The 12,111-nt window shown below is 40.3% G+C and overlaps 1 protein-coding gene across 8 annotated transcripts in view; it reads right to left on the reverse strand.

Moving 5' to 3' along the window:
* NKTR (natural killer cell triggering receptor) overlaps positions 1 to 12,111 on the reverse strand; it is a 49,746-nt gene that overhangs the window by 9,981 nt on the left and 27,654 nt on the right. For 4 of the 8 annotated variants that reach the window (XM_064703792.1, XM_064703794.1, XM_064703796.1 and 1 more), the window contains 6 exons: positions 7,471 to 7,500; positions 6,514 to 6,659; positions 4,548 to 4,770; positions 3,863 to 4,015; positions 2,559 to 2,646; positions 1,059 to 1,204 (listed from right to left, as the gene is read on the reverse strand). In XM_064703792.1, the coding sequence (XP_064559862.1) occupies positions 1,059 to 1,204; positions 2,559 to 2,646; positions 3,863 to 4,015; positions 4,548 to 4,770; positions 6,514 to 6,659; positions 7,471 to 7,500 (786 nt within the window). Of the gene's footprint in view, positions 1 to 1,058; positions 1,205 to 2,558; positions 2,647 to 3,862; positions 4,016 to 4,547; positions 4,771 to 6,513; positions 6,660 to 7,470; positions 7,650 to 9,814; positions 9,837 to 12,111 lie in introns of those variants that run through there. The other 4 variants (XM_064703795.1, XM_064703793.1, XM_064703799.1 and 1 more) reach the window with 3 other exon arrangements.

Raw genomic sequence — 12,111 nt, forward strand, 5'->3', positions numbered from 1 at the left:
ATGCACTACTAGTTACATATAATATTTTTAAGTTTTCCATTAAAGATTGATCTCCTGTAATTTGATAGAAGCTCATATTTAGTATCAAGCCATCAGGAATTCTGGAGAGCTGACTTTCATCCATCACACAGTTTGTAACTGCTCAAAGAACATACAACTAAAACAATAACGGCTTAGTGGATTTGATTGTTTCACTCCAAACCATGTAATCCACTTTGAGGAGAAGGAAATCACTGAATCCTTAAGGTTGGAAAAGATCTTTAAGATCACCAAGTCCCACCACCTGGTTCAGAACTAAACCATGTTGTCAGGTGCCACATAGATGTTTTCTGAGCAATTCCAGGGGTGGTGACTCCACACTTCTCTGGGCAGCCTGCTGCAGTGTTTTTTGTGAAAAAAATAATTTCCTACTATCTGATCTAAACCTCCCTTGGCACTCATAGGCAGTGGTTATATCTACACAACCAACTTCTTGGGGCTTCCCAAAGGCAGGACATGTCAGAGCTGTGGGGCTGAGGCTCTTATTGGAATACGAATCCCAATATAACCAGTTAGATGGTGCCTGGGCCAGTTCTGACCCTCGCTGCTGGGCCAAAGGCAGCACTGTGGTGTTTTACCCCAGAGGTACCTTGGCTGCTGGAGAGTGCAGCGGGGCAAGTCCAGGCTTGTCAGGACTCCGTTACCTCAGGAGAGAGAGCTTCTGGCGATGGTGGAGAGAAAGGGAGTGGATTCTGCTAGAAGGTTGCCAGATGTTTATTCCATGGGTACAGAGATGTCTGCACCGGGCAACTGCTGCCAACAGAATGCGGCCGCATGGTCTCATTAACCTTTTAAGCTCAGGGCAGGGGAAGGGGAGGGGACAGGTGAGCCACCAACCAGGTGAAGGGGCAGGGTCTCAAGGGACTGGGGACACCTATACGGGCCAATGTCCCCCAGGCCTGAGGGACCAATCACACGACGCCTTGCTGGTATGTTAGCCTGACTGACAGGGCACACTCAGCGAGGGGTGAGGGAGAAGGTAAAACAGGACATTGCAACACACCACAACAGGCTCTTACTTGTCTCCTTTGCTCCACTTCTCGCCGCTGGGCGCTCGGTACGTCCGCAGCCTCTGCATCTCCTCCCTCCAGTGCGGAGGGGTCTCGCTGCTCTCCTCATCGTCCGACTCGGAGCAGGAGCGCGACCGCGGCGGGGTGTGATAGCGCTGCCACACAAACACACACAGCAAGGCTTTCTCACACAACTCCTGCACCTTTTATACTTTTTATATAGACTTCTAAGCCTGAGAGAGGCCAGCAGCTCAGCCAGCTTTTGGAAATGTGAAGGGAAGAATCAAGGAGGAGGCCATGGATTCCCTTTCGGAATAATGAGATTATTGCGGATAACCACGCTCGTTTTTAAAGCAGAGATGTTTCACTTCAGTCACTCTTCATGGTTTGCAGGAGCAAAGACAAGCCTCATTTCAAAAGTTACTGCTGTTCAACTCTTCAGAAATGGGAATCACTTTAAAGCAATTAAAAAAATAAAAAACCCCCCCAAAAAACCCCAAAACTCTTTCACAAAAAAGAGCAATGAAGCTTCACATTATAAAAAAATGATGCTTAGGCAGAGAATTTAAGTAGGTAACAAGAGCTACTTGTGCAGCAGAGAAAGAAGAACTCTGCTACTGCTAACTCATTATTTTCCATTACCCAGTGGGATACACACTTAGGTAAATTCTGTGAGGAAATCAGATCCTCCTTGACTCAATAAAAGCACATCTGGGTTTGACTCAATTATTTTGAGCCACTTATAAAAGCAATAAAATGGGGGGAAAAAAGCATTGTCCCAGAATAAAATGACAAAGATGCATGTATTTATTTATCCAGGTAATTACAGAAGGTTTTAAAACATCCTTCTTATATAAAAAAAACAAAAATCAAGGTAACTTGAGATTCCCTATTGTTTCAGCTGAAGCAATGACTACATAAAAACCAGCTTTTACAGAAGAATGGCCTGAAAGATTGCAGGGTGTCATGGACCTCCCTAATTCTCACATTTTATACTCTGGAGTCTCGTGGAACCTACAAACAAGGATTTTGAAAAACATCACACCTGGACAGAAGCTGTGCTAATAAAGACTATAAGAGATGGAAGAAAAATGTATTTCTGCAACTGCCAGCCCTAAATGACACCTTTTTCATTCTTCATTTTGCTGAGAGGCTGCCAAAATGATGAAAAAAAAAAAAGACAGAAACCCCCAAAATCTGTCAGAAGCCAATTCTACTCTGCCTTAAGTTACTTTTCCCCAAGTCTTTATTTACATAAGTATTCCCAAACATTCCATTTAGGCATTTTTTTTGTCCAAACAATTTTTAAGTTAAAAGAAGTCACAGGAAGGATGGAAAAGAAGTGTTATAAAATCAACTACCTGACAGGATTTCAATGCTTTCTAAACTGGATCCTACAACATGTAAATAAAGTGTCACACAAAGCCCTCCAGGGAAATTCAAAGCTCAAAGTCAGGGATGTTACTCTGGGTGAGAGGAAATAAAGAAATAAATAAAATTGTCACATACTATTGTGCCTCTTCCTTTAATTTTTCGTCCAGATTTAGAGACTGATGGTTTCTGGTCAGTCAGAACTGGTGCAGCATCAAGAAGCTTCCTACATAAATTAATAAAAGTATGAAGTTACACAGCAAAAAAACACAATTAACTTACAATTAGTTTAAGTTAAAAATGAGAAATATTCATCATTGTATTCATTTTCAGACAGAATTCAGTGTTTTTTTTCAAGAAACAAAGCAAGAGAGTTCTGCAACAAAAGGCAAATCAACATGTATTTGTTTCCAACCAAATGTGCAGCCTGATCTCTTGACACAGAAATTAATGCTAACAATGAACTTGCAAAACACTGTCACAAGAGGTTAACTTGTGTTTGGGGCACAAATCCTGAACACAACACGGGCAGAAGAGTTTTGGGATCTCAGTTCAGGATAGTTCACAGGTTCTAAAGCTTTGCTTCTTTCAGCCTGTGTAATATCCCCAGAAACAGTGAGGAAATCTTTGGGAATGTGAGTGATGTTCCAAGGAAAGACTTACAGGAGACTGTAAGGGAATATAAAAACCCAACACCAAACAAACCCAACACCAAACAAAAACCCAACACCAAACAAAAACCCAACACCAAACAAACCCAACACCAAACAAACCCAACACCAAACAAACCCAACACCAAACAAACCCAACACCAAACAAACCCAACACCAAACAAACCCAACACCAAACAAACCCAACACCAAACAAACCCAACACCAAACAAACCCAACACCAAACAAACCCAACACCAAACAAACCCAACACTCATTTTAGAGCTAATCTACTGTAATGGATTAGCTCAGCTAATCAAAAGCAATGGAATTTGACAGTGGAGATACAAAACACATTGAAAGCATCTCATGAACTTGTGACTTCCTTTGTAGCAAAAGAAGAGTATTTTGCTTTATTCTCAAACACTGCTAAAGTCATGAAATTCCAGGAGATTGATTTTGAACCAAAGTTTCTTCATCAGTCTAAGAAAGATGAAAAATCACCTCTCCCAACCCCAAGTCTCCCTTGCAATCAAGTATTTCCTGTGGTTTGCATTGCATGATTACTTCTGAAATTATTCATTAATTGTTTTTAATTGAGTTTAATACCCTTAAAGACCAAAGAAATCATCTTGAGATCTCACAAGGAAAAGAAACTGTGAACAGGCCAATGAAATGACCACATGCAGCAATCCTGACACTGCAGCCAGCAGCACCAGCAAGACAACGTTAACAGGAATATTTCATGCACAATTTTCAGCAAGTCAGAATAAAAAGCTCAGAGTTCCTTACGGTTCAGGCTCTATATTGACAACAGGCACATCTCTTCTGAGCAAAAATCTATTTTCAGGCACTGGGGGGATTTCCTCAGGACGTACCACGGGCTTGTCCCGCTTGGTGCTAAGGTCGGCTTTGTCGGCGCCATCGCTCCTGTCAGAAAGGCTGCTGAGGCAAGAGCAGGGGGAGAAATCACAGTTAGCTGGGAAACCCCTTGGCCAGCTGGGCTCCAAGAGAAGATGCATCAAACTTTAAAAAGCTGGCTTAAAAACCAAGATGTGTTTCACAACCCATTTTAGGTAAAGGGAGGATGGGTCGTTATTACTGGAAAATTCAGTTCTTGCTTTAAAGGAAGTGATTTTGCTTTTCATTTACGACTTGTTGAGAAATATTTTTAAAAGATAATCAAATATATGTCCAAAGTTGTGCAGTTTGCCTAAAGTCTCACTTTTACACAGGTGTGCTGAGCCCTGTGGAATTTAGTAATTTCAACATCACTCTTGCTGTTATCTACAAATATCTTCAATTTAATGGAAAACTCAACAAGCTCAACTTTAGGGGTTTTTGTTTGTTTATAAAATCATGCAGCAAACCCTAAATTTAAAAGCATTTTCAAGCATTTACTGCTTGAGCACTTCATGAAAACAAAGCAGAACTGCCCAGATTTTACTGCCATTGTTAGATTTTAGAGAGCAGTCACCGTCTTTGGCTTGAGGTTCGCTTGCACCTTGGATCCTCCTTCTTCCTCTCCTCCTTCCTTCGCTTCCTGGACTGTTTGGTTTTAGCTCTTCTTTTCCTCTTTTTCCTCCTGCTCCTTTCATTCTCAGCCTCACTCTCAGAGGAGGATTCTGAAGAGCTGCATGCACTGGAAGAGGACTCTGAGGCTTCTGAGTCAGAGCAAACTTTCTTCTTCTTCTCCAAAGCTTGAACAGATATTTTCAATTGACACTGTGCACATGTGTGTGCACGTAAAAGCACAAAGCACATCATTTTATAGATGTATAAATATACAAATGGGCCATTTTAGAAAAAACTCTGAACTTTTTCACAATATCAAAGAATCAAAAAATCATCTGATTGTGTCCAGACTAAATCCACATTGGTATTATACAAATATTTTCCAGCAAAGACAGAATACACAGATAAGCAAAGACCACTTATACTAAAAAAATTAGGTACTTTTAGAAACAATGCACAGGTTGCAAATCAAAGATTAAGAATAAATTAGTTGCTGGCCCAGTTGTGTATTTTTTATTTTTAAAATTTTGTTATTTCCTCTTTTCTGCATCCTCACACATTTACACTAGAGCTCCTCTTGACTTTCTCTAAAGGAGATAAATTACCACCTTATCCTAAGGAAAATTAGAAATTAGGTAGAAATAGCAAATTTTCACAGACACTGTCCAAACGTATATTTAAGATCATTTATTCTCTATGAATCTTCAGGAAAAGGAAAATAAGCTTGACCACATATATTGCATATACTGACTTTACAGAATCTTTAAATAAACCTTTGGAAAGTGCACAAAATTCAACTTTAAGAAAAGTGCATTTGTGTCTCCCTCTTTCAAAAAAACAGAGAAGTAATTTTTGATTCCTTTTTCAGTTTGTCATGTCAACCTCTAACATGAACAGGGGACAAATGGTGAGGGCAGAAATTATTTTTTTGTTGCTGTGCTTTCCTTTCCTACACCAAGATTTACATTTTACAGGCTTGCAAGAATTAATTACAATTCTACATGTCTACCATAATGATTTTTAGCTGTTGGTGGAATTGCACTCTGAGAACATAAGTGTTGGATTAAGCCCTGTTCTGACCCACTCATTTCTGTTTGAATTTCTGATACATCATCAGAATGGATTTTTCAATTCTCAGTGATTCAGTCCCTCCTGTTCTGATGGAAACCCCTGAGCTCCCAGGGTCACACTGGTACAATGACATTGATTAAACTCCAGCAGACCTTGAGTTCTTCCCTGTTTGCTTCAAGAGTGGACAAACCACCCTGAGACCCACACAGAACACAGGAACTCTGTCACTCAGGAGATTCTGTAGCAAAAAGAAAGATCAGGAAAAGCTCCTGGAAGGGGGGGATGTTGGATTAAGCCCTTTCCTGACCCACAGCTGGGGCAGCTCAGAGGGGGTTTAAAAACTTTTATTCCATTTTCAGTCTCATGTGAAAGGTGAGACAATACAGATGTTATAATTTATATTATTATAATTAGAAGCTATTATTTATATTATAAATATATATAACTGCATGATATATTTATATTATATATATTTATAACTATTATTTAGTTATAATACATTATAAGTGTTTCTTGGCCTATCAGCTTTAGCCACACCATGCTGAAAATGCCTTCAAGCCAATCATCTAAAATGACCCCTTGTGGGTCTCACTACAATGCATCTTTCACAGTTCTGTTTCTCCAAAGTATCCAGCCTTATTTGCAAGGTTATCTTTTGAAACTTGTTCCATTTCTCTCTCAGCCATGTCTGTCCATTCCATGCCATTTCCAAGTCCGCATTTCTCATCTCAAAGTTTGCATATGGATGCACACACCGTGTGAGCTTTCTGTCAGGCTTGGAGAATTCCCTCCAAACCCATTTCCCACACATGAACAGCATGGATTTTGGGAAAGTGGAATGAATTTTGGGGACTCACCATCCCTGGCTGAGCTGGGGAGCAGCACCCCGCAGTCAATGACTCGCACGTCTGCGTAGGGCCTGCTGGCCGTGTCGGTTTTGAGATTTTCTATCTGTTCTATGACCTCAAACCCAGAAATGACCAGCCCAAAGACAACGTGCACACTGCAGAAAGGAAGTGTTTACAAAGTACAAAACAGCTGTGAATTGCTGTGATTATTTCCCAATTAATTTCACATTTAAAAAGTCAGTGGGAGATAGAAACATTGAGCTCTTAATGCATTAAATAAGGTTTTTTATGGTTTTAAGTTGAACATTGACAAGCATGCTAAGATTTTATGCAATGTGAAACAAAGATCCACTCTGACATCAAGTATTTCCCTCAAACTGAAGCAGTCTCATCTCCTCCACAAGAGCAGGGTAAACAGATGAAAATTCCTAACCCACCCTTCTATTTTTGCAGTTTTGTGCAATAGAGATCAAGAGCCCATCCACAAACATGACAGAACTCCTCCCCAGAGGAGCAGAATTTACAGATCTCCACAAACCCAGGATCCAATTCCCCCCTGGCACTGCAGGACAGTTAAAATAAAGGAATCTTTGGTTTTGTTCTGTGGTACCACATTTCTCTTCCTGTCTTCCATTTGCCCCATAAATTTTAGGGCTAAAAACAAGCCCCAAAAGAGATGACTGCTCAAATATATTCAGTTTGGCAATTCAACTCCCAGATTTATGGGCTGAGGGCAGCAAGCAGTTTTAAAGAAATAATCCTAGGATTTAAGACAATTCAATTTTTTGTCCAGCTTTAGGAAATAAGTTGTGACTTGAAATTTTTATAGAACTGAAACTTTTGTTTTCCATCTCATCCCATTGTATAATTTCCACAGAGTTAAGGATTTGTTTCCCCATTGTTGTGTACTTTCAATATAATCCTCAAACTTCAGCAATTATTTGAGAAATATGAAAGGATTCTTACCCATCCAGATGAGGAGCAGGTTTTGTTGTTCTGTTGGACAAACAGCAAGATGGGAAGATGGTAAAATAAAAGAAAATCAGGGATTCAGATGAAGTAAAAGAGGAGAATGACACAGAAAAAAAAAAAAAAAAGAGGTGAAGGTAAGACAAAAATAGTGAAAAAACACAGTTAAATATATGGAATTAACAAATGAAAATTACAGATTATACACACAGGCTTTCTTAAACTTTTACATGGTGTTTGTTTGAAGTTTAGCTAAGTGTGCATACTGAAAGCTGTACCAAGTATCATTTCATGCATGCAGTAAACAATTTCCAAGTGTCTTTAAATACACATTTAATGTAACTTTATGATTTTTAATCACAGAGAAGAAACAATTTGGTGATAAATATTATTAGGTGACCAGTGGGATTTAAATGTTTCTGAGCTTGTTAGCTTCTTAGATTGCAAGGTCACTTTAAAGACAGTTTATTTTAAAAAAGAAGAGTTATGATATGTGAGAGATTCTCTGCTTCTCCTCATCTCCCACCACTTCTTTCTCACTCCCCATTTCCCTGCTTGGCCCCCTGACTCAGAACACAAAGCAATATTTGTGTCTTAAATCTCAAACACTTCAGCTCAAAACCTCACAGGCTTCCCAAAATCCACAGCAGACATTCTGTGCCACCTACACCTCACTGATAAATGCAATTCCCTCCCTATTTTTCAGCTGCTCACATTGAGCCTGAATGGAAAATGCAACTGCCTTTTGTACAAATCTTTTGGGTTTTAATGCTGTGAATCCTTTTCTAAAAGCAAAATAAAGTGACTTCTCCAAGTGAGCCTGAATTCCTGCTGCACAGGGGATCCTGCTATGCAGGAATAATGAGTGAAGAACATCAGAGCCTGCTCAAATATTGGGGGAGAAATAAAATAGAAATCACTTCTAAATAAAATAGAAATCACTTCTCATTCTTTCTCTCTCTCCTCCCAAGCACTATTGCGCTTTTAAAGCCTTCTTCCAATGAACTCAAAATAAATAATCAATCACAGGTGATTTTTCTAGATTTACAATAACACAGATTTGGTATGAAGTTTTTCACTGCTAGGATAAAATAAGAATTCTTAAACACTTCTGTTCCCTTGAGTTTTGAACTGTCAGGTCACAAAACCCTGCAGAGTGCTGAACACATCCCAAAAGGTGGAACTGGGAATCAGGAGTGTTTACACTCTTGATTTTTTTTTTTTTAAGCTCCAAATGTCAAGCAGCCCACCCACTTCCTTAATAGTGAATAATACAGAAAGCTTTGGGTTAACACAGGGTTAGAAATGCTATTAACACAACATTAAATTTCTCACTAGCAGCGGGTGTTCTTTGATTTTTCCTTGCTAACACAGCATATTGCTACAAAAAGATAAATCCTTATGGCTTTTGAAGCAAGAGTTAACTGCATTAACAACCTGCTGCTAAGTAAACAGCTGAAGTGGCTTTAATTATGAAGCTGATTTAAAGGGGTGGAAAACCAGAAGTGGGTTACTTCAATGAAACCAACAGTAGTGAAGGCTGAGGGTTTAGAATTAGCTGGAAACAGCAAAGAGCTCAAAACCAGGGCTGGGGAGGCTGCAGGTGCTCCTGCCATGCTGCAGCAGCACTGGAGACTAATTAGGTAAATTAACTAAGCAGGAGCTGCCTTTGGGCTGGTGCTTGGTGCATTAAAGCCATGCAGAGGCTGCCCCACTCCCCTGGCAGTCTGAGGGGTAAAACAAGCAGGGTTTGTCCTTGTTCTCCAGGAGCAGCTCTGTCCCTTTCAGATGCTCCACAAGGACTTGGGTGACCGAACAACTTCAGCAAACAGAGCCCCAAATCCTTGTGGTGCCTCTGAAAGTTCTCTCCCCTCAGTGGCAGGGCTGGAATGTGACATTTATTCTGCAAAGGTGCGCTTTCAAAAAGCATTCCAAGGTTTTCTGCAGCAATCCTTGAATGTTTGCCAGGAGCAAACCTACCTCCTGTCCTGGCACTATGGAAACCTAAAGCCATGATCAGTTCATCCCCCCAAAATAATATTTTATCAGAACATTTCTATATAGAGCTCTCATCATTTCAACCATTCCAAATCTGCCTTTTAATAAACAGGTTATTTACAGAAGGACAAATATCTTTCTTCACTCAAGTTTAAATTGGTTTAAGATACTGCTGAAGAGAAAAATCATCTTTTTTGATAAAAGCACGTTCTCACCCACCCCCCCCAAAGAACCTCAGGCCTAAGAAAGGGTTCAATGCACATAACAATATGATCAGAAAAACAAGAAAGAGAAAAACAGAAAGAAAAGGAAAGGACACAGCCTTAGAGGAATGAGACATTACCTTTGGAGCGCACGATGTAACACTGTTTCTGTAAATTTTACACAAAAATGGCAGAAATAAATTGTAATACATTTTCAGACAAAACTGAGTCTATGTTTTATTAAACACAAGTTTAAAATTATTATTAATCAAGTTGTATGCAGAAAAAAGGATGCCTAAAAGAGGGCTCTAAATTTTCTTTAGGATACACTTTGAAAACTAAAGTTCGCCTTAAAAACAAAAAGAAAACTGGAGACAAAACCTGCTTGCAAAACTACTGCAAAAACAAACAGTTCAAAAGAGAATTCCCCCACTCCCCTCTGAGTGTCAATCCAGCAAAAAATGCCCCACTTGAAGCAGATGAATAAGCAATTTCTGGGTTCTGCTGAATCCATCCCCAAGCAGGAGCTGCCCAGGCCGGCACACAAAGGTTGGGATTCAGAGGAAATGTGAGCAGCCAGGTTTGCCAACCTCAGCCAGGTCACACTTAGCTACATCCTCCTCCTACCAGGAACCTTTTCTACAAGTGAGAAAAATCAGTGTTTTCTCTCAGATATGTGCATTGATTGCTTCTGCTCAGAGTTTAAAACAAAAATCACATTGCAGGTGCAAACCAGCCCAAGCAGCTGCAGCAGCTGATGCTGGGTTTTAGCCTGGTGGAATTCTGAGCAGCAGCAATGTTTGAAAACTGAATGATCAGCTGAGCTCAGCCCTCCCCCCACCCCCAACACACTATCAGTGATTAATTATCTTTTTGTTATTGATTACACATTAAAGTATCCTGGGAAAGTTTTCATTTTTCCATCAACTTTTGATGAAGCCAATGGGACCTGCTTGTGTGAGAAGTGCACGTGTACCAATAATGCTCAAAGATAATGCAACATCAGCCCCTTCCATCTGACAATTTTCATTTTTGTATTAGGCAATAATTAGCTCAAAAATTATTTCATTCACAACAACAACAACAAAAATGGAAATTATTAACTGTTGATTAGAAAAATACCTGGTTTGGGACACCAAAAAGATATGAACTACTTTTAATGAGCTGGTAACATTCAGAAATAATTTGTAAATTCAAAACAAGAGTACTCTCAAATTATTTTATCCCTCATTTAGCAGATCAAAGTGGTTCCTTTGTTTCAGTTTATGAACTGGGCATGGCACCACACAGTAAAACATTTTTAAACCAAAAAATCCTATTTAGTTCTGAGCAAGAAAACTGAGCTTGAGAGACACATTAAACCAACAGTACCCTCAATAAGGAAAAAAAAATCTGTCAGTAATAGGAAATCAGACTCAAGCTGTGGAAGAGAGAGACAAGAACTCCAAGCATTTGAGCTGATAAGGAACAGAATCCAGGATCCTCTTTAGGTTGCACTAAGGGCTAATTCCTCAGCACACCCCACAGCTGAACTATAATTAAATAATTATGACACAAATTTCCCTCTTTTCACAAAGAGGTTGTTTGGTTTGGTTTCCTATTGCTGCTTTACTCTGCCTCCTGCAGGGGCACTTGTGGTTTGCTACAAATGGAGTTTGGGAGATTTGGTGAGAGGGGAAACAGAGCTGAGCAGTGGGAGGAGGATCAGGAGTCATTAATGTTATTTTATTCCCTCATTTTCAGCAGAGCTGCACAATTCTATACTGGGAGTTCCTCCCTGGCAGGTGGGCCACAGGAATGGTGGAATGGCTCTGAACAAAAAGGGATTTACAGAGAAAAGAGGAGGGAGCAGTGGCTGCAGAGCATCACCCAGAGGGTGCAGGCGCTGAGCTGGAAAGCCCAGCAGAGCCCTGGGATCAACTCAGGAGCTGCTGCTGACTCAAAGCAGCTCCAGCAAAAGGAAAGGTGGTTCTGGATGGTTCTGCCAACCTCTGCCCCATCCTAATTCCTAACTTGGAATGGAAACAGGACAGTTACAGATTTACACCCCCACATGGGTTTAGAACACTTGTAAAATCACAGAGTTCTACAGGAAGTTATTCACAAAAAAATAAATCAGAGTGGAGTTCCCTGAGGCAATTCCTGCCTTTACAGCTCTCTCCAACACAAGCCTGCAGTGAGCTGGGTACAGAAACCTCTGGGTACAGCAAACTGAAACTGCAGGGTTTGACACATCTAGAGGGATTCTCTGGATCCTTTCTGCTGAACTGCAAAACGCTGTGTTCCTCCAGAGCAGGAAATGTTCCTCAGGCACACGAGAGCAGACTTGGCCTATTCACAGCACATGTGCATGGAACTCACAATCCTCCCTCAGCTCCACTTTCTCCTTCCCACCCAACTGCTGCTCCTACTCAATTAAGGGAAAATTTTAAAAAAA

This window comes from Zonotrichia leucophrys, chromosome 2 (genome assembly GCF_028769735.1).
Source record: "Zonotrichia leucophrys gambelii isolate GWCS_2022_RI chromosome 2, RI_Zleu_2.0, whole genome shotgun sequence".
Lineage (NCBI taxonomy): Eukaryota > Metazoa > Chordata > Aves > Passeriformes > Passerellidae > Zonotrichia > Zonotrichia leucophrys.